This window comes from Neofelis nebulosa, chromosome 9, assembly GCF_028018385.1.
Source record: "Neofelis nebulosa isolate mNeoNeb1 chromosome 9, mNeoNeb1.pri, whole genome shotgun sequence".
Lineage (NCBI taxonomy): Eukaryota > Metazoa > Chordata > Mammalia > Carnivora > Felidae > Neofelis > Neofelis nebulosa.
Genome location: NC_080790.1, coordinates 32,019,365 through 32,042,301, shown reverse-complemented (window position 1 = coordinate 32,042,301; position 22,937 = coordinate 32,019,365). Strand labels below are relative to the sequence as shown.

General features: G+C 38.8%; 2 protein-coding genes and 1 long non-coding RNA gene across 13 annotated transcripts in view; 1 reads left to right on the top strand and 2 right to left on the bottom strand.

Annotated features, from left to right (window-relative positions):
* Window positions 1–10,847, top strand: part of SOS1 (SOS Ras/Rac guanine nucleotide exchange factor 1) — a 148,933-nt gene extending 138,086 nt beyond the window's left edge. For 2 of the 3 annotated variants that reach the window (XM_058683108.1, XM_058683105.1), the window contains 4 exons: window positions 522–786; window positions 6,523–6,567; window positions 8,266–8,384; window positions 9,266–10,847. In XM_058683108.1, coding sequence (XP_058539091.1) covers window positions 522–786; window positions 6,523–6,567; window positions 8,266–8,384; window positions 9,266–9,757 — 921 coding nt within the window. In that variant the 3' untranslated portion in view covers window positions 9,758–10,847. The remainder of the gene's footprint in view (window positions 1–521; window positions 787–6,522; window positions 6,568–8,265; window positions 8,385–9,265) is intronic. The other variant, XM_058683106.1, reaches the window with a different exon arrangement.
* Window positions 1–22,937, bottom strand: part of ARHGEF33 (Rho guanine nucleotide exchange factor 33) — a 118,652-nt gene that overhangs the window by 22,549 nt on the left and 73,166 nt on the right. For 4 of the 9 annotated variants that reach the window (XM_058683109.1, XM_058683111.1, XM_058683123.1 and 1 more), the window contains one exon: window positions 22,084–22,744. The exons of 2 other annotated variants lie outside the window; for them this stretch is intronic. In XM_058683109.1, coding sequence (XP_058539092.1) covers window positions 22,615–22,744 — 130 coding nt within the window. In that variant the 3' untranslated portion in view covers window positions 22,084–22,614. Of the gene's footprint in view, window positions 1–22,083; window positions 22,752–22,937 lie in introns of those variants that run through there. 3 more of the 9 variants (XM_058683118.1, XM_058683122.1, XM_058683115.1) reach the window with 2 other exon arrangements.
* Window positions 18,699–19,410, bottom strand: LOC131484659 (uncharacterized). Its single transcript, XR_009248372.1, has 2 exons — window positions 19,343–19,410; window positions 18,699–19,105 (listed from the first exon to the last, which is right to left on the bottom strand). It is a non-coding gene; the product is annotated as an uncharacterized LOC131484659 (long non-coding RNA).

Genomic DNA, 22,937 nt, shown 5'->3' with positions numbered 1-22,937 from the left:
AGGCTCGCTAATAGCACCCTGTAAGAAAATTTCAGAAACCTAAACATATACACACACAGATGAAAACTCCAGCAATTTAATGCATTTGTAAATAGCTCAAATGATTCCAGCATCACAGTATTACAGCATAGTAAGGTATCATAATTCATAATAATGATCCAGGCTTCTCCAGCAAGGTTAAATTCGTTCAACAGGGTCTATTTAAAAAGCTAGAGAAATCTACAATATATCTTAGAAAGAGTTCCATTCAAAAATACTAAGATAACAAATACTCTGGCATTTTTAGGACTAAGACTCAGCTATTTAAAGAAATTCATTGCCTAATATTTTAGATAGCCAAGGCTTTATGGAAATGGGATGTTAATATTTTAACTTGGACACTTTAGTTTTAATCATTATACAACTTCTTTACTAATGGTTTATGGTTTTCCTAGATATTGAGTTTTACCAGGCATATATGGAAAAACCTTCCTTTCTGTTATGGTGTTTTAAATACTGTGTTTCTTTTGTTGTGTTTACAGCCAAAAAAATACAGCTATCCCCTAAAATCTCCTGGTGTTCGTCCATCAAACCCAAGACCAGGTACCATGAGACATCCCACACCTCTGCAGCAGGAGCCAAGGAAAATTAGTTACAGTAGGATCCCCGAAAGTGAGACAGAAAGTACAGCATCTGCACCAAACTCTCCAAGAACACCGTTAACACCTCCTCCTGCTTCGGGTGCTTCTAGTACCACAGATGTTTGCAGCGTATTTGACTCTGATCATTCGAGCCCTTTTCACTCAAGTAGGTGCTAAAATTTTAAGTGCTTAAAAGTAGTTGTTAGTATTCTGTGTGCTAGCAGTAATAAAGAATCTGTATAACTTTTTTATTTTTTGTAAATTTGTACACAAATACCATTCCAAAAGATATTATTATAAAAATATAAAGCAAATTCTGAACTCCAGCAACTTATAATTTTTTTAAAAACCTGTTGGAATTGCTCTCTTTAAATTTATTATGCTTTACTGAAAGGACTGGTGATGAAAATTAGTAATTTAAGCTTGAAAATTGGTATCCGAGTATTTGCTTTCAGTTGGTGAATTTAAAATGGCATCCCTCATATCTAGAGAAAACAAAGATAACTCCTGAAATCTGCAAGGATTGTCAGTCCGATGCTTTAAATGCTGCCTCCAAAATTATTATCTCCGCATACTACTCAGTACATCATTCCGGTTCCACCAAACTCTGTAGTTTCAGATTTTGCAGCAAGAATCAAATTCAAACTCTTCCTTAGTCTGCACCGTCTGGCAGACAGTCTGTGGTGCCCGCTAATCCACTGCCTGTGCTTTCCAGCCCAGCCGGACAGATCTCCCAGACTGCACACTGTTGCTCACCCCTTTCTTATTTCTAGACCAGTGTCGTCTAATAGAAATGTAATATGAGCCACGTATGTACTTCAAATGTTCTACAGCCCCATTTTAAAAAGCAAAAAGAATTAGGTGAAATTAATTTGATTAATATATTTTATTTAACTCAGTGTATGCAGAATGTCATTTCAGCATGAACTCAGTATGAAAAGTTACTGAGATATTTTACATTCTCTTTTTTGTTCTAAACCATCAAAATCCCATATGCATTTTACACTTACAGCACACCTCAATTCAGACCAGCCACATTCACATGTTTAATCCACACATGGCTGGTGGCTACCAAACTGTAATGCTCAGCTCTAGCCCTCTGAAGAGACTACGTTTTATACATGGGTCACCCTGCTTCCACTGACTTTCTAATCAATTCCACGTGCAGTTTTAAAGCTCTAAGAACACACAGCCTTTTTCCATTTGTTCAGTATTAAATCCAAACTTGAATCCCATCACCTTTAACCCTCTCACAGCCACTTGCACATGCTTTTCCCATTGGCTGTCAGCTCAATGTACAGACCAAGTTCAACCCCAGTATCTGGCAGCACAGAATCCAGTCCTGAGGGACAGCGTGTCATTATTGTGGGGAGGAGGTCGAGAGGCGGGTGACCTAGGAGTTAGGAATCAGAGGATCTAACTTTTTAACAAAAATCGACTTAAAATTATTCTTTGAAGGTGTATTATTTTGAGATTTGGTCCAGAATCCTATTTATTTATTCCTGTGTTATACATACATTTGTAGTTACCCAGAAGTTTGTCTTGTCTGTTGACCACCCTAAAGTGTGTTTGTTTGGAGAATTACTACATCTTGGCTTTATTTTGCTCCTGGGGGTTATGGAGTCACGTTATATACATATATTTCTGATAAGTTCAAATAAATACCAGGTTAAGAAAAAAAATCCCACCTATTCTCCCCAATCCTCTAAAGCTAAGTAATGAAACCAGCATTTTTTGCAGTATACCCCACCTAAAATCATTTTTTCTTCTGCCCACTTAACTGTTTGCAGGGTTTTTTTTTTTTTTTCTTGAAGCAGAGAGCTAGTCTGTATTATAAGGATTCCCAAATAAGTAAATTATTGAAGTCCTGTGAAAGCTATCAACTGCAAATTCTACTTCTCTTAGTTTAAAAAGTAGCTACAAATGGAAGAGGTGGGGAAACGGGAGATAAGTTACCTGCTAGTTCCCTACTAGTTCCCTACTAGTGCTGAATCTTTACGATAACTAGTCAAAAGGGGAAGAAGGGGTCGTCTTGGAATGCAGCGGTCTGGAGCTGTGCTCTGCCGTGTGTGGCGGTGGAACAGGATTAAATACTGGACAAGTGGAGAAACCACTGTTCCAGGAGTTGGGCTTTGTAGTCTTAGCTTTGGGGGTTTTCTCAATTTCACTTTCTTTGTGATAAAGAAAACACCTACTACTATTCCTTTTGCTCTTGGTAGAAACTGAAAATAACTGACTTTGACATGAAAAAACCTAGCCAAGTCTAAAACCATCTGTATGTTCAGTTAGTCGCTTACTTAAAACTTACGTGGCCTGCGTGTAGTAAAGATCCTCATCTGCTGTTGACCTCACTTCTGCTTAACAGATCTGCTGGTACCATGGGGGCCACCACCTTGCCCACTGTGTTGCCACCACAGCGTGAACTCCCCCTTCCTCAGGGCCTGGCAGGAAAGAGCTGCCGTGCCTACATTCTTACGTCATCTGAACACCTGCCACTCAACAGAACAGCAGAAAGTTCCGCTGCCTAAGTTTTTCAAAAGGCAGTTTGACCAGAATTTTTGATCAGTTATAATAGTACTGTTTTGCTTCATATAGTTTTGTCTTTCAGAATGATTTACTTTAAAACCGTACTTGGGGCACCTGGGTGGCTCAGTCGGTTGAGCGTCCGACTTCGGCTCAGGTCATGATCTCGCGGTCTGTGGGTTCGAGCCCCGCGTCGGGCTCTGTGCTGACAGCTCAGAGCCTGGAGCCTGCTTCGGATTCTGTGTGTGTGTGTGTGTGTGTGTGTGTGTGTGTGTGTGTGTGTGTGTGTCTGCCCCTCCCCTGCTCATGCTCTGTCTCCCTCTCTCTCTCTCAAAAATAAACATTTAAAACAAAACAAAACAAAACAAAACCATACTTAATTTTTCAGCCAGTATCTGTTGCATACCTCACTCCTTGCCCAGCACTCCTACATCACATTTTCTCTGGTAAAGTTTATAAATTTTACTGAGAGAGGAAAAATAATCATGGTTCAAAGAAAATCACAGTTTAGTGCTTTAACCACTGTTAAATGCTACAATTCTCTCTTCGTACTGTGTTTATTTTTCACTCTCAGTAAGATTGCAAGCTTAACTAGAGAAGATACGTAAGGGCTTAGCAAAGCAAAGTGCTAAATGAGTGGTGAAGACATAATGCTGTAGGAGTTTACACAAACGATGACCACAGAATGGGCAAGAATGGTCACATCAAGCTTTGTGGTGAGGAACCTGGCCATCCTCTTAGTGCACCCACATACACCCTCACATTCAGAGCCCTGCCCTGGCCAGCTCCACCTTTGAGGTGATGATGACAGTGGCCCCGACCAGGGGAGAGACCACCCAGCTCGCTTGCTTTGTCTCTGCTGCTCTAACAAGGTGGAGAGGATGAGATGCTCTAGGGACCTCCCTGTATAAAGACGGCCTGGTCAGAAAAGGGAGCCAGAGGCCCCACCTGGTCTGTGTGCTGCAGATGAGCTTAGCTGTGTCCCTCCGCAGGGGAAGCTTTGACAAGAAAAGATGGTGGTCCAAGCTTGAAGCTGGAATGCAAGGCTTTTCTTCCTAGAAGATTCTTGTAGGTGCTTAGTTTCTGATCTCAAATGAATTTGCATAACAGGCTTTTGTGAGTTTAAGAAGTTATTCATGATTGATTTTTGTCTATAGGGAAATTTTTGTCTATAGGGAAATGCTTATTTCTATTTTAAGAAAGACTCATTTATAAATTGAAAGCATCTTGAACAGTGGTTTCAATCCTGACTGTGCAGTATGATCCCGTGGGGAGCTTAAAAAAATACCTATATGCCCAGCCCCTCTTTGAATTAGACTGGTATTAGCACTAAGAATCAGTAATTTTTAAAAGCTTTCCAGGGGGTTCTTTTTTTTTATTTTTTAATTTTTTTAATGTTTATTTTTGAGAGAGAGAGAGAAAGAGTGTGACTGGAAGAGGGGCAGAGAGAGGAGACACAGAATCTAAAGTAGGCTCCAGGCCCTGAGCTGTCAGCACAGAGTCGAGTGCAGGGCTTGAACCTACAAACCGTGAGATCATGACCTGAGCCGAGGTCGGACACTTAACCGACTAAGCCACCCAGGCACTCCAAAAGCTTGAGACTGAGAACCACTGAGCTGTCATTTGGGATTTGTACTTAACAAATTAATACTTTTTTAATTAAGTGGTTTTTCACTCCTAACTCATTATAAGTAAATTTGTTCACTGACAAGGATTTCTAGTATATATTTCTTGATTAGAGCATGTATAATTCAAAGAGGGTTGTTTTTTTTTGTTTTTTGTTTTTTGGCATTTTCCAGGCAGTGAGACCAAGAAATCCATTTAAAATGACAAATGAGAAAAGTGCCCTTGATTTACCAAACATACAAATCTAAGCCTGCGACATACATATTTATAAATATGACCAAAACCAAGTCTGTGTATGCACAAGTGTTTATGTATAGGTATAATAATTCTTTTTACAAGTCTGCAGTTTATAACTATCATAAGCTTTGTGTTTTTATTTTATTCCCGTATTATACTAAGTGTACTACCATATTCTTGAGGCTTACCTCCAGGAGGCATATTTATTTCCTTTCCAAGAAAAGTAGAAAAAACATAAGTAGGTAAACACTAAAGGTAAATACTCCCTTAACCCCTGTTATGCCTAATAAGCAGTGAAGTGAATCACTGACAGAGCAACTGCTTCATTTAATATCAAAGTATAAAAATTAATCTTCTGAGAGATAACTTATCAGAATTAGCTGGATTGCTACCTTTGGTAACTGTGGCCTCCAAATAAGTATCAGTACATAAGGAAGGGAGATTAATGGGATAGATTGTTAGAAACTGGGGTATATGGAAAATAAACCCATAGCTATAGAAGTAGCAATCACATTAATAATCTTGCCAACTGAACCTGGAACATAAAATTATTCTTGTTCTCACCAAAGAAGCTAAAAGAAACAGTGGTCCAAATTCAGTGCTTGTCTATTGTGGGAAGAGAGACAGGGGGAGAGACAAACCTGAGTTTTAAAAAATCAGCTGAGTCTAGTGTTACAGGAATTATTTTAGTCTCGTGGATATTATCTCTTCCGTATGTTGGTATTATGAGACAGTGTAACATAGACAACTATGTTGATTTAGAACCACTACAGATAACTTAACCTTTTGTCTGTTTTTCGCCTTTATTGCTCTTGGGGCTTTGACTTTTATGGTTTTCAGTTTTTTTCTTAGATGAATTAATAATCTGTTGAAGCATTGTAAAATTGTCAGTGAGTTTCCTGTACAAAATGTGTCTAAGTGCCAAATATTAATTGATTTTTTTAAAGAAGTGTTCAAGAATATAGAAGGAAAAAGGCTGTATCACTTTCAAGCTTGTTTTGTAATATCCAAAGCTGTAGTTATTTTGTCATGCTCTAAGAATAATTTCGTAAGTATATAATAATATTAGTAAGAAATTCCCTTTTATTTTTCAATTTACTAACATAAATTCATTGTTTACTACTTATTTCACACAGTTGAGTTTTCAAAATAATCTCTAGTAAGTGACATATTTTTATATGTCCAGCTGAATTCTTTGCTTGAATTGAGTTTATACATATTTTAAAAGTCTTCCACTAATAGAGAAAACTTTAGTTTCCTCATGAATGCTTTTCGTTGAATTATTATGGCATCAGGTAGTGAATCTAAAAGGAATCTTCAACATTCCCAGTATGATATTAACTCAGTTCTTTATTTTTCTCAAAACTGAGACGTAATGAGCTTTTACGAAAAAGACTGTTGTACCCTTCTTTACTTGAATGACAAAAATAACATTTCTATCGTGGATGAATTTCTGCAGATGAGTTGAATTTATCAACGAAAGAAAAAAATCTGCTTCTCTTGTTTCCTTTCACAGGCAGCGATACCGTCTTTGTCCAAGTTTCACTGCCCCATGGCCCAAGTTAGTATATTTAGTTTAAGACTCCTAATTCTTGCTTTGGCTTCAAAAATTAAACCAAGTGCCCCCCTCCCTGCTAAAACTCTTCTTGGGCCTGGCAGCACTGGTACCCCGCTTGCAACATCTTAGAAGTGAGGCCTTCCCTTGTGCTACCTTTTGATCATAGATGATTTGCTTAAACGTATATACTCTTCATGCTTTTTGTAAAACCCTTTTCTCTTTTAAAAAAACATTATTATATGGGTGACTGCCACATTAACCATTTCTCTTTCCCAACTGTAGAGTTCTTAGTAGTATTTTAATGCTCAACTTAAAAAAAAAAAAAAAAAAAAAAGCAAGAGCATGCATGCGCATATGGGAATGCTGGCGGCTACGGGCAGCGTCTGAGTCACAAGATACACTTAGCCTGACGACCTTGGCACAGACTGCAGGCAAATGACTGTAATTTGGCTTTAGAAGAACTATCTTATAGTTGTAACTACTTAAATCATGCGGCCTAAATATTCATCACTGTTAAGCGAAATAAAGTGCCATTACAGATATTTGCTTTTATTTTTAAAGTCAACTAACAATTCACCAAATTAGTCCATAAATTTTAAGCTAATAGGTTAATGGTTTTTGCTGTCCTTCATACAAATGGTTTCAAAATGTATTCAATGGAAGACATTAGTTATAAACTAATTAACTTATTACATAGTCTTTTAAGAAAAAAGGTAGGTGATTAAAATGTTTCTCATTTGAATAACATCAGTACACAAAGTACTCTTTAAGTTCTACATTGTTATAACATTTAGTTGACAAAAGCTTAAAGGAAAATGAGAACCTGCCAAGTATAATTCTGGATGATCATTTATGTATTTTTTCATATCTTTTTTATACTGTGCATAAACTAACAACTTACATGAATGTTGTCTTTCATAATGTAATTATTTTATGCCTAGATTATGCCCTTGTCATCATAAATGTCTATAGGATGAGTTCTGATTAGAAGCTTTACTCACCTGTCTTGTGCCAGTTCATCAATTTTTTAAATCCGGTTCACTAGATTTAGTGTAATTTCTGTTTTTATCAGGGCTGCCTCACTCATCTTAAATAGCTCCATCACAATTAAAATGTTTGGATTAGAGTATGATGAACCCGATTTTCTGCCAAGGAGAGCCAGCCTATATGTAAGCAAAGTGAGGAGAGACCCCTCCCCCAGACACAAGATTCTTCCTGGCATCCTTTGAGACAGTCGCTGGGGAGAGCAGTTAAGATCAGAAACTAATCCCAAGGACTGACTACCACCTAATGGCAGGGAGATTCTATACTAATACAGTCAGGGAAAGAAAATGAGCCCATCACAAAGGCTTAACAAAATTACCATTCCAAAGGTTTCTCCCAGAAATCTGAGAATCATACGCAAATAAAAACTTCCAATAATTAACAGTGGGAATGTTATTTTGTTCAAAAAGCAAAATAACAGAATATCTTAGGCAGCTTTTTTTTCCCCTGAAAATTCTGCTAAGAAATTTCTGCATGCTTTTACAGCAGTTTGCTTTGATAAAGGAAATACTACCGTGTATTGGTTTGTTGAACTGCTTTTGATACTTCTGTACATTTCTTTTAATAAATATAAGCAGTTTCCAGCTAAGCCTTTTCAGGATTAATAGATGAGATAAAATTCCTGTGAACTGTTAAAAAAAATTTCACATCCTACAGGATCTGCTTCAGTATCATCTATAAGTTTAACCAAGGGCACTGACGAAGTGCCTGTCCCCCCTCCTGTTCCTCCACGAAGACGGCCAGAATCTGCCCCCGCGGAATCTTCGCCATCTAAGGTACGTAGAGAGTCCTGTCATCTGGAGCCCAGAGTCATTACAGTTACATTAGAATCACGTGCCTGTGTCTGGTTTAGTTCCTACCAGATTAGGTCAACCCTTCAGGGTATCTGGGCTTAACTGAGTTTAGACGAGGACTAAATACGGATTTACCCTGCGGTAATATTTATTTCCTATCTTCTGAAAGTAGTTTTTTGGTATGTTTTCAAAACCCTGTGAGTCTAAATCATGGGTACTGTTCAGGAGAAAACAAGTTTAATCCCAAAAGAGTAGAATGTAGTCTCACGCAGACCACACAGAGAAAGAAAAGCAAAGAGGTGTGAAGCTTTCTATATGAAAGCACGTTTTAAGTGAAACTTAAACATGACCCGTCTGCGCCCTTGATAATAAATCTGATATGCTTTTAAATGGGATTTTCATAACAGTTCTGGGTTGGAAGAGACCTTAAAGACTTGCAATAGCTATTTTTTTCCACTTGTTTAAATTTCTTTCTTTGCCAACTGTTGACTTGATTCGGTGGTTCTCAGAGGATCCGGAGAGCAGGGCACCTGGACAAGTCAGGACACTCTGCAGAGTGTCATAAAATGTGAACATAGTAGGTTTAAAATTGTAAGATTGACTTAGGTTAAGTCATAAATTGTCTTAGATTGATAGGTGCACAGTAGCAAACAACAAAATTTTGAGAAAAATTAAAACTTGGAAAAAAATTGTTTTTAATGAATTGGCATAACTCCCTCCCTTTAAAAAATATGGCAAAACCCCCTGATCTGTGCCTCGTGCTCTTCCAACAGTGTGTTTGAAGACCCCAATTCTTAATATAGTCACAGTACTGCATAAATTAATAATAAATGTGTGTTTTATTCCTTTTTCGTTTGTGTTAGATTATGTCTAAGCATTTGGACAGCCCCCCAGCAATTCCTCCTAGACAGCCCACATCAAAAGCCTATTCACCGCGGTATTCAATAGCAGACCGGACCTCTATATCAGACCCTCCCGAGAGCCCTCCCTTATTACCACCGCGAGAACCTGTGAGGACACCTGATGTTTTCTCCAGCTCACCACTACATCTCCAGCCTCCCCCTTTGGGCAAAAAAAGCGATCATGGCAATGCCTTCTTCCCAAACAGCCCTTCCCCATTTACGCCACCTCCTCCTCAAACACCTTCTCCTCATGGCACGAGAAGGCATCTGCCATCACCACCACTGACACAAGAAGTGGACCTTCCTTCCATCACTGGGCCGCCGGTTCCTCCACGACAAAGCACTTCTCAACATATCCCTAAACTCCCTCCAAAAACTTATAAAAGGGAGCACACACACCCCTCCATGCACAGAGATGGACCACCACTGTTGGAGAACGCCCATTCTTCCTGAGTGTCTCTGTTCCAGGATGGACATTTTCCTAGCCCCAAATCCATTGCTGGCAATGGATGCACGGAATGTGCCAGCACTGAGGAGTTACAGTGACAGCTCCAAACACTAACGACTCTACTTCAAGATGCAGTATAAGACAATGAATTTTAACCTAGACATAATTATAAAATGAAAATGGTATTCGTTTAGATACGGAAAGACTGATGTAGAGGAATTGGACAACTGATTGCACCTGAAAATCAAGTAAAGGGACTTTTTCCAGCCAATAGGCAGGAGTCCTCTTTTTGTGAAGTGATCTTTATCGTTAAAGGGATGGAAAACATAGTCTAGTGTCCAGCAGGCCCACATGATGACAGTTTTTGTAATTCAAAATATGCACTTTTTAAAAAGAAATCTTAAACAGGGATCTTCATATCTCCTTTGTTTTCCTTTGCTTTTACTCATCCTACTTTAGAATATTTTCCTAGAAATCATTTAAAGGACTGTGGGGAGTGGCTGTGGTGCCTGACCTTGTGGGAGTCCAGGCCCCGTGCTGTGCCACAGTCCCGTTTACAGGTTATTACAGTGAAGTGAATGGGTACCGAGGCTTCACCAAAGAGGTACTTTTTTTTCTTTTTCTTTCTTTTTTTTTTTTTTAGGAATAATTATATTAATTTTAAGAGCATTCCCCCACCCACCCTCCCTACAGACAAAATATGGTGGTGATGCCTTCAAACAAGAAGTTTTGTGTCATTAACATGACAGAAGAACTTTTTAAAAAAATGTAACTGTCAAGTATACGATTTACATTTAGGAGACTGTTAATCTGTGCTAGATTGTTATTGCCCCCCCCCACCCCCCACAAAAGTTTACTGGTAACCCATGTCATGGCTCATAGCCGTCCCTCTAACCATTCTCTGGAAATGCAGTCACCCAGTGTGGAAAGGAGCATTGCTGGGCGTCCCTGACACCGCTCATGTTTTACGGATAGTTGAGTAATCCGCAGATCTAGAATTACCTTGCATTGCCGAAATCATGTGTATATAGTGAATGTTATATAATAAACCTGGCAGGTCTGTTTTAATTTAATTGAATAAAGATACAAATACTTTGTTTGGCTGGCATATATTAAATTATTATATGGAGAAAATGGTTGATTCTTATTTCTTTCAGTTGAAACACACACACACACACACACACACACACACACGCAAACACTAAGCATAAAAGCACGTATTGTGGTACGCCTTGGTTTCTAGTTCTGGATTGTATGTATTCATCTTAAAGAATGATAAAAAGTTGCAGTTTGGCATGTAGGAAAAAAATTTGGTTAGAATAGGATGGGTATCTTTTAAGCAGAACTTTGTAAGTTTTTAATTTGCTAAGCAACATGTATACAGTTTGTTAGTTTATATTAAACATTCTACCTTGCTTGAGGTCTTTGCTCTATCAAAACTATTCATAATAGAACATCTACCTACATCATTAATATCATAATATGGATTATTCATTAAGCCTATGTACTGATCTTCTGAGTCTAACAAATACTGTGACTGAAATGCATGCAACTTGTTGAAGAGAAAAAGTTTTATTAATCTCCACTCTAATGTCTATGAAATGTGCAGCATTCCATCATTAGAGAGTCATCCATTTGTCAGTATCTGCATGTGTCCTCAGAATAATGAAGCAACATTTCAGCAATTCTGTTAACCATGCCATTAGAGACATTTTTAGAAGTGCTGCATCATGGTGCAAACCTAGTACTTTAATAATTTCCTGTGATATTTATTAGAGCATTAAATGTACATCACAGTAGTACAGTATATTGTCCTTTAAGAGCAGAATGTTGATTGCATCATCATTAAGCAATCCCTCCTATCACATCCTTTCTTATTTATTTGTTAGAGTTGAATCTTTGTTTAATATCTGTACCATTCCTATTATGGTAGCCATTTTTCTCTCTGTAAAATGTCTCCTTTTAAAAGTCTCCCAAAAAATTAATTTCGAATCCACTCTTGTGTGCAACACGTCCATAAGACCATTCATTCAACAAGTGTTTATCTAAGCCTGCTTACTAGTGCTGCTACAATTAATCATAATACACATTCCAGAATCCCCCATGGTTTTTTATTAGAACAGCCTCATTTTCCCTAGGGTTTCCCTTTGTCTGTCTTACTGATCACTTCTCTTTTTAATTACCCCACCCCACTCCATATGAGAACCTGAGAAGTCACATTGGAGCTCATTCAATATCTCCCTGGCCAGTGTGTTAGCCTTCATTAAAGGAGGCTTTTCAACCCGCCTGATCGTCTAAAGAGCAAAAGCTTAGATTGGGAGTTCTAATCATACTTCTCCCAAAGGGAACCAATCTTCTACCCCAGTGGTTCTAGGAGACCACTTCACTGTGCATCAGCACTGTGGATAGAGGATATTTGTATTCTGAAGCTGACATTTGGGTAAAAATATTTTCTGCAGTGGTGACTGCTTAGAAAAATTCCAATTGGGTGCCCTTAAATGGAGGTGGAGAAGACTGTATCCTTGCCTTCTTCATACATGAAACATGAATTAGCTGACAAATTTATTCTCTGTAGTAACTAAAATATACTTATTCAGGGACAAGAAGTGGCTGAGAAGACAAATGCATCACCACAAAATTCTGTTTTTGAATCCAGGACATTACAAGACAGTCAATGCAGCATGACTATTCCTAAACCACATCCCAAAACATGAAAAATTTCTTTTAGAAATGGAAATGTTCTTAGATGTGTCATTTTTGGATCACAAAATAAAAATATTTCAAGGTTGGATTTAACTTAAGTGGGCTATCAACCAAGAACAATACAAAGGGAGGCTTTTCACGTCTGAGCACTTTTTAAAACAGGAACAGATAGGTATGTTTCTAAGTTTACTGAAAGATTATTTACTGTTCCCAGCCTTTCTAATGCATTTCAAGAATACAAATTATCAGGAAATAAGCATTAAAAGTTTTCTTAATTAAAGGTTGTTGGGTATCAAAGGAGATAGTCGGTTACTACGCTCTAACAGCTCAAGAAATGTTTTAATGGGTCTGAATTTAGGAAAGCGCCTGCCACACTTCGTGATACTACAATTAACACAACAGTCTAGTGAACAAGTACCATTTCAGTTGGAGGCTATGTTATGGTTCTAAATTCTTCCTTAATGAGTTTTCTCATAAGTTGAAAGTTACATAAACCGAAACTTGGTATCTGTGATCATGATCTTAATTCTCAAGTTTGGCTTACTTTAGTCATGTATTTCATCCTCTGTCTTTAAAGACGGCTTAAATTCAGTTTTAAGTGGCTCAGCAAAACAAATAATGGAAATGGAGGGAGAGGTTCCCAATTTGTTAGTGTTGTACATATCAAAGAAAACCTTTTATTTCCTCCAGATTTAGAAAGAAACTAACCATTTGTTTCTTGGTATTCTACTGCTGTGGGTAGGTTCACTTGTTCTTTTAACCTATATTGTATGACTGTTGCACAAGTGTAGGTCCTGTTGCACATTAATCTTTATCAGTAAAATACAAATCACAGGGTTAAAATTGGTTTGGCTGAAAGAATTATGCAGAATTATTTGTAAGGGAAAGTGATGACTTAGTTTGTTTATTCAATATTTCTCCTTTGAAGCATCTCATTACTAACTTAAAATCAAAATCCCTTACACATGAGCCAATGAAATATTTTGAGCTCTGGTTAAGAAGCATGAAGTCTATATGATTAAACAAAAGCACCTAATACTTGTTTTGTAAATTTCATGCCTTATTTTCCATTTTTGACACCGTAAAGTGCATTTTCTGTCGACTGTGAGCAAATTTCCCTTTTGCCTTTAATGAAAATAGTGCATTAAGTAGCCAATTGCTGCAGAATTACAAAGCAAGTTAGCTAAAGGTGGATCACATTGGACTACCACTCAAACAAGATGCATAGCATGGAAGTCACATGTGGTGTGGCTTTAGGGAGAGCGCACCTGTGCCAGATGCATGCCACTTTCAGTAGCTGCCAAATGTGCCTTTAATTAAGAACATCTCTAATTTGTTTCTTCAGATCAAGTCAGCATTTGGGGGCGGGATCAGGGCAGGGGACCTTGGGGTGCAAATATCTGGTGAGACACACCAGAGAAGAAGCCTTTGTCAAAGTGACATGTATAACTTCAGTTGAAACGTGTTCATGTATATATGTGTGTGTGTGTGTGTGTGTGCGTGTGCGCGCGCGTGTGTGTGTATTTGCCTTTGTTTAGTAGCACGGTATTTGCTAAAATAATTGTCGAAAAATTGCTCTGTCAGTCTTACTTTGATGTAAAAATAAAGTGCAGTCTATACATCTAATATGGCCTTTGTACCTGACCACGTTCGTAGGTAATCTTTGTATTCTGCGTGCAGCAGTATTTGGTTTGCATTTAAAGTGAAAATAATGGCTGTTATTTTTCTGGCATTACTAAGATAAATTGAAAAATAATAAAAATGCCTTACCTAGTCCACAAGTGTATTATTTTTGTATTTATTTTAGAAAGCACTCTTTTCAAGATCAGTCGTGATTCTCATTTTAGCTTGTGCTTTCCACATGCAAATAGTTTGTTCTATCTCATGGTCTTGCTTTGGAGACACTTTTTCCTGTATCATGTTCTCTATAAAAAGTTCAGTATTTCCTTCTGTATCAGGCTCTCTGTAGTGAGCAGGAGGCCCTTGGGATGAAAATTAGTGACCTTCAGCATCACCTTTCAAAGGGCTGAGGGAGGCATTTGTATTCCATCAAAGTTTTAAGATCTCACAATTCCTTGACAGGCAAGTTTCACTGAGCCTGTTGGAAAGTGGCAGCCTGACATTCAGCAACTCTTTCTAGGCTTGGCATAAAAAGATACAGTTTATGGTTATACACTGTAAAGAATTACACACTGTCAGGAATTTTTGTAAGTGTGAGGTCATTCATGGTGAACTACAGAATGCAAAATTGATGAAAAACTGGGGTGCCTGGGTGGCTCAGTTAAACGTCTGACTTGATTTTGGCTCAGGTCATGATCTCACAGCCATGGGACTGACCCCCACATCGGGCTCTGCGTGGAGTGTGGAACCTGCTTGGGATTCTCTCTCTCCCTTTCTCTGTCTCAAAAATAAACCTTAAAACAATTGGGGGCACCTGGGTGGCTTAGTGGGTTAAGTGTCCAACTTCAGCTCAGGTCACGATCTCAGGGTTCATCAGTTGGAGCGCCACATTGGGCTCTGCACTGAGTGCAGAGCTTGCTTGGCATTCTCTCTCTCTCCCCCACCCGCCTCTCTCTCTCTCTCTCTCTCTCTCTGAAAAACAAACTTAAAAAGAATATGATGAAAACTTAGAGATCTCATACCCTTACTCAAAACTTAAGGCAGGTGAGGCCTGGAGCAGTGAGATGACTAAGCCAATATCGCGTGGCAGTTAGTGACTGAGACAATTGGCTCAACTTTGACTCCCGGCATTTGGAGGACTGTTTTTAGGAACAGCTAAAATGTATTTGCGGTTCCCCTCCAAATTTAAAGACACACAATCATTAATTTGTACAAATTCCATTTATAGGCCACTGAAATCCAAGCAGGTATTATTGAGTATATTCTAGGTAATCAATTTAAGAGCTAAAGGAAAATAACATTAATGTTGATATTAGTCAGAAAATAACATTAACACTGATATTAGTCAACCTGGTTCTGAGTTTGCTCTTGAAATGTCACTTGAATTTTAACCAGGTGGTTTGCTTTTTGCTCATTTTAATCATGTTAGCTCATCACAGATTCAGGACAGTTAAGTCTCTAGGGTATAGCCCACAACTGGGCTAAAGATGTACATAGCTTCCAGAGGCAAGGAGAGCTTTGACAGAGTAGAATTTCAAAAAATCTTATCCAGGGCTCCTGGGTGGCTCAGTCGGTTGAGCATCCACCTTTGGCTCAAGTCATGATCTCACAGTTTATGAGTTCAAGCCCCACTCTGGGCTCTCTGCTATCAGAGCAGAACCCTCTTCAGATCCTCTGTCTCCCTCTCCCTGTCCCTCCCCTGCTTGTGCACGTTCTCTTCCTGTCTCTCAAAAATAAACATTTAAAAAAATCGTATGCACATTCTAACATTTTAAGACTGTTGATTCTCATTAGAGGCAAAAAAAAAAAAATGCAGTCCTTTTTTAGAAGCTAGTTTCTCTACCTTCATGACTCCTCAAGAAAAGGAAGAATCACTGTGGTAAAGTACAATAAGCAGTTGCTTTGGAATCACACATGTCTGTGTTCATATTCTGGTTCCATTACTTACTAGATGTGTAACTTTGGAGAAGTTACTTAAATAATCCTAGTCTCTGTTCCTCATCAACACATGAGGTTAATAGATCTACTGGGGACTATGTGAGGTTTAAAGGTGATATGTGTAAAACCCAATGCCTTTCACAGAATGGGTGCTTAATAAAGGTAACTAAAGATATAAGGGATATGCTTTCAAAGTCGGCCTGCTTTTAGGTATCTTTTAAGAAGCTGAGACTTCATCCTGAAGTCCCCCTAACTTGATTCTTTAGTATCCAGATTCCTTTGATGTTTACTATCACTTCAATTGGTTTTGAGTGACTGTATTATAAACACTTGATAGGGCCTATCTGACTATTCAAAAATATTTACTGTTCCAGGTCCACTTCTGATGTTAGGAATACAGCAATGAACAAAACAAACAAAAATCTCTATCATCATGAGATTGGTTATCTAGTGAGGAGATGTAGACAATAATAAGAAAGAGCATATTATACATTAGAATGTTGTAGCTGCTATGAACAACAAAAAATAAGGTTCCTGGGAATGTAGGGGACAGGTTGGTGATATATAAACGGGATGGTCAGAGTCAGCTCATGGAGAAGGTGGCATATAAGTAAAGAAGGAGGTGAAGGAAGGAGATGTGCAAGTGTCTGAGAAAGGAGTATGCCAGGTCATGGGGAAAGGCCAGTTCAAGAGCCTAGAGGCAGGAGCATACCTGGTACATGTAGCGAGGTTACAGAATAGGAGATGCCATCAGAGGTTTAATGGGATCCAGGTCACTTGTAATGACTTTGGCTTCCTTTAGAAATAAATAGAGCCCATAGAGCATTTGAGCAGGGGATCACTCTGGCTGCCATGTTGAGAATAATTAGGGGTTAAGACTGGGAGTAGGGAGGCTAGCCCAGTAGAAGGCAGCTTGGGCAAGGTGATAGCAGTGGAGGTGGTGGGAAGTTGTTCAGAGTCTGGATGGATTTGGAAGACAGCCAATTTGCTGAGAGCCTGAACATGGAGTTTAAGAAATAGAATTGTCAAGGATGACTTCAAGGTTTTTAGCCTGACCAACTAGAAGGACAAAGTTACCATTAACTGAAGTGGGAAAAGTAGAGTTGAAGCAGAGGCTAGGGCACGTGAAGTTCAATAAATATGTCAGACATTTGAGGGGTGCCAGGAGGCAGTGGGAGATGTGAGTCCGAAATCTGGGAAAGAGTCTGGAACAAAGATATAAAATGGGGAATCACTTCCATAGAGATCATATTTTAAAGCTAGCCCACTGGATAAGATCACCAAAGAAGTACAGACTGGAAAAAGAAGATATCTAAGGAGAGCCCTGGGACCCTCTAACAAGAGAGAGAGAAGAAAGGAGAACCAGCAAATAGACAAAGAAGGAACTGCCAATGAAGAATGATGGCAGCCAAAAGGGTGTTGTGCCCTTGAAGCCTAGTAAATTATTTCAGAAGGAAGAGGTGATAAGCATGTCAAACACTATCTGATAGGGAGAGTGGAGTACTCATTTAGCAAGGTGAAAGTCAGTGATGATCTGGACATGACCGGTGTAGGGGGGAGGTGTGAGCCCAGTGAGTTTAAATTTTTTTTTTAACATTTATTCCTTTTTTGAGACAGAGACAGTGTGAGCAGGGGGAAGGACAGAATCCGAAGCAGGCTCCAGGCTCTGAGCTGTCAGCACAGAGTCCAACGCGGGGCTCAAACTCATGAACTGTGAGATCGCAACCCTAGCCGAAGTCAGATGCTCAACCAACTGAGCCACCCAGGCGCCCCGTGAGCCCAGTGAGTTTAATGATAAGAGGCAAGAACTGGAGCAGCTTCCTCTTTCAAAGGTAAGCAGAGACGTGCAGCATAACTGGAACAGTCAAGATACTTTTTGCTTTAAGAATGGGAGAAATAGAGCATGATTGTATGCTAAAGGGTTTGCCCCAGTTGGAAAATGTGATAAGGAGAGGGTGACCTAGTGCTAAATGGAAACAACCCACTTAGACAGAAACACACACAGTATCGAGCAACAGTCCTTTACAAAGTAGATCCCACTGTCTTCAGATGAACAGCTTTACATACACGAAGAGGGAACACAACACACTCCATTTTCCTGCTGAGAATTAAGAGAATTTTAATGCTCCTACCTCTGAAGGGAATGAGGGAAGAAGGCGGGAGGGGGAATCTATTTTATAGATAAGAAACATGTTTAGATGACTTACCGAGATCATATATAAGCTCTTTGAAAACAACAAGTTTTGGAAAACAAGTTATTTGGGTAGAAAGCTCTTGACTATTTTGCATGTCTGACAGCCTCCAAAAACAACATCTTCAGCACTGCCCAAATCATATCCCATATTTTTATACATATGTTTAAAACTTAGGTCTAGTGTCACACACCAATTTCTATTTTTTCCCTTAAAATATATAGGTTTCCATCAATTTCCTCAACCTTTTTTTTTTTAAACTCATTTCCCTTTTTGAAGAAGTGTATCTCCTCTTCCTTTTCCCTCACCCCCTCTCCACCATGTGAGACTCACTGGCCTATATTCCATAAATGCCAAGATGCCCGGATGCTGAGAACACTACACTTACATCTTTAAGTTAAATCAACTTTCAGGATATGAGAATCCAAAGTGTCCCCAATTACTGTTTTAGGCTCAGGAAGAAAATTATTAATGGTGATGTTTCAAGAGAAAGTTTAGTCTGAAAACTGTATCTAATTTTATTACACAACTTAACAGAAGACATTCATTTTACCATTTTTCTAAGTGCATGCACTTATCTAGAATATACAATCAACTTTACCAATTTATTACAAAGAACACTAATCCTGTATATATGTATATTTTAACCAAAATTTTACTGTATGTTATAGTAAAGATCACAGATGAATTTAAGAAAACCTCAGAAAGAGTCACTCTACCAGCTTTCTGTATCTCAAGGTAAATATAATCAATTCTCTATTCTGTCCTAAACTTCCATCTATGGATAGAATCTGAGTGCTGATTACATACTAGATCATCCAACTTATTGGTCTAAGAGGTAATGGCTATACAATTTCAGCGGGCCAAAGAATCACCTGGGTGCATTTAAAATGCAGATACCTGGGGGGCGCCTGGGTGGCTCAGTTGGCTAGGCGTCCGACTTCGGCTCAGGTCACGATCTCACAGTTCGTGGGTTCGAGCCTCGCGTCGGGCTCTGTGCTGACAGCTCAGAGCCTGGAGCCTGTTTCGGATTCTGTGTCTCCCTCTCTCTCTGACTCTCCCCCATTCATGCTCTATCTCTCTCTGTCTCAAAAATAAATAAGCGTTAAAAAAAAAAAAAATTTTTAATGCAGATACCTGGGCCCCGCTCTCAAATTTATTCCAATAACGTGGGACTGAACTAGTCGCCAGGAATCTGAATTTTTACAAGTTCTCTCATGGAGAAAGTAAAGTGTTAGTAAAGACTTGAAGAAGGTAAGTGAACGAGTCATGAGGTGCTATAGAAAGTACTATTCAAAGGGTTCTCCCTGAGCAAGGAAGAAACAGTCTAATGGCAAGCCCCAGATGGGTTTCAACTATTTGTCATAGGGCGAAACAGAGGACCCTGGAGCGCTGGTCCACACATTCCTGGTTCTCCAAGCTTCCAGTTTTAGAGTCAGTAAAGTGGGGCAAATCCTTGTTTAGGCTTGTATACAGACCACACCCAGCTACAGAAGGGACCTGCTGGCCCTCCCAGCTTGTGCAGAAATACCCAACTCATCTTTTGGTGGGGCGCTTCCTTCTGTTTAGGGACCCAAACACTTCCAGAAGACAGCCGTGGTCCCCTACGTAAACTGTACTTCTCCATGGGACTGGAGCTCACAGATGGAGGAATTGCAAACCTCTTTCCCACCCTGATTTCATCTTTAATGCAACATTACATTAAATGTCATTAAGAAACATCATCAAAGATCCTATCTCTGCTGTCAATTTACAATACTATGAAGTGACCCAGGACAACACAGAAAAGAGTAGCACTTTCTTTCTTTTTCTTTTCTTTCTTTTTCTTTTTTTCTTTCCTTTCCTTTCTTTTTTCTTTCTTTTCTTTCCTCCTTTCTTTCCTTTCTTTCTCTCCTTCTTTTCTTTCTTTTTCTTTCCTTCTTGCTTTTTCTTTTCTTTCTTTCTTTTTTTGTGGAAAGATGTTTGCAAATGTTAATACTGTGAAAAGGACAGTAGTGCTTTTACTGCTCTAGAAGACAACAGTGTTTTTCTGCAACTATGTACTGTTCTAGAGGTGGAAAGGAATTTTAAAAGATATGTCATAGTTCCTGCCCTCAAGGGGACTCAACATTCTTGTTGGGAAGACAAGACAAATATATAAGAAGATAGACAAGTTACGGCACCAGAGATCATAGAAAGATGAGGGACTTACCCAGGGCCTTGAAGACTGGCAGGGGGAAGGAGGCTACAGAAAAGGCATGACGCAAGGGGCCATCGCTCACCAGCAGGCAAGAGAAGCCCAGTGTAACTGAGGGCCGGGAGTCCAGTAGGCTGGCAAAGTAGGAGACAGCAGCCAAAGAGAAGACTTGACACCATGCTGGACAGACAGCCTTGAAGGTCAAGTCGAGGAGTTCAGAATTTGTAGACAAAAAAGAACGTTCAGAGAGTTTCACACAATGCAGCATTTGGGAATATTAATGTGTTAAGAGAAGTACAGGACTGATGCGGAGCTAGAAAGCTACTGGAAAAATCCAGATACCAGGTGAAGGAGACCCAGGGAGTAGCAGCACTAATTATTACTAGTTTTACATGCTAGTTTCATAAAATACAATGAAACTGAGTTGTGCTACCGATGTAACATCAAGATTCTTTCAAAAAAAAAAAAAAAAAAAAAATTAAAAAAAAAAAGATTCTTTCAAAGAATGTTATCAAAATGAAAATCTGGGAGGTGTGTGGAGTTTTTGAAACCTTCCCAAGTAATCCATCATTTTTATGATAAACATTATGAAGGGGAAAGAAATTTTATTGTTTTTACATTTTACTTAAAAGACTGTGACTTGCAGTTCACTTTCCATATCCAGTCAGTTCTGCATTGTGCTCTCAGACCCTGCCCCCGAACCTTCTTTGGCCTACTAAACAGAGATAAATCTAACTTCAAAGGAGTTCATTAATTTCAGGAAAATGAAAAGCTTGGCTTAACCTTAAATACTGGAAACTCCCAAAACTTGACAGCAATCCTGTAGACATTCCAGACCCCCTACTGTTCAAAGGCTAATGGATGAGTTCCTAATTAATCATCAGACTTGTAGAAAACGTGTAACAAGTAAAACTTTACGATTTTATCAAGCAGTACATTCCTAGAGGAAGAGCCTCTAAAGAAGTCAGTTTGAGTACCAAGATTTTGAATGAGTGGTAGCCAAATGCCTCTAATTCATTATAGATAACTGCCTGGGAAGAGAGACAAATTGTTTAAAACTAATTTTTTTCTATTATTCTTGTGTTAGGGGCATGTCAAGGCTGTGGACCATCCTGGACATGGGGAAGCAGAGCACATTTTATTATCCTGTAGCCATGAAAGCCTCACTGCAATGATTCCTCTGAGCTGTTAAGAACTCTGTTTTTTGTGTGTTTTTTTTTAAAACAGCTTACTTCTGGAAAACAGAACAAGGTCTTACCAGCCCTAAATTTTCATCCTGTTCCGGTGTTTTGTAGCAACTGCTGTGCATGTGCTATTAAAGCACTGATGTTGTTGCCACCTTCTTTCCAGACTGAAGAAAGTCTTTTAAAAGAGGACGTAGCTAAATAAGTTTTTTTTTTCCCCCAACCCATCTGCTTATGAGTGTATGTGACACTCAGGATCACTAATGTGTCTCTGAATCCTGAGAACTCAATAACACATAGACTCTAGACTATTCTCATCTGCAGGACAACTCACACAAGTGAAAACGTTTCTTTGGCCTCCCAGTCTCAAGAGAAATCACTGTTCCCTGTACTGATTCTCATAGCCACAGAGAGAGAAATACTACTCTTCTGGTTCTCTTCCCGTTTGGAGACCAGTGTGTCTATAACCCTTGAACCTTCTATGTCATGGTTTAAGCACAAATTCTCCACAACTCAGATTGGCAACACGTAAAATACAACTCTTTACTGATCCTTTGCCTTAAGGGATGTTGGGTATTGCTTTGGGGAAGACATATAGCAAGACAGAACTGGCCCCTAACATCGTGTATATTAGCCTAAGAACATTGGGATGAATTAATAAGGTAAATGCCTAGGAAGCATAAAATTCACATCCATGTTACACGCTCAATTTTATACTGGGGGGGAATGACTTCAAGTTGGAAGTTTTTGTTCTTACAAACATTTATTTTCCTCCAAATTTATTGTGTTTCTATAATGCTGTGAAAAGTCTTCGTTTCCCTGTTCCCAAGTGCTGAAGTTCAAAAAGCCAGCTCTCAACCACAGACTAATCTTCATCTCTTCAATGTCTTGTATGTTGATTTAGCTTCATATGTAAGTATGTATATTAGTTTTCCTCAGGGACTTATACATCTATATATATATATATATGTATATATATATTCCTACACAGATATATACAAGCTTTTTACCCTCATCTTACCACTTGACAATACAACTTTAAGTATGTTTTACACAGCTGTTCCTTGGTCAAGGTCATTTGCAAGAGCAAGTCGGTTTCTGAAGAAATCTTGTTTGGTGGGTGAAGGATCCATTGAGGGATTCTCATTAGTTTTTTCCCTGTATTCTGATCCACTGGACCTAAAATCTCAGCACACAGATAAAGTACAGGTTGATTTGGTTTTAATTGTTTTCAGATATTTTATCTATCCAAATTGTTTTGCATTTGTAAAACAGTTGCCTCTTAGATCTGGAATAATTTTTACTTCCCCTGAATTTCATGACTCAGGACATGTGTAGCTAAAATTTGCAAAGAACATAAAGAGAATTTCTT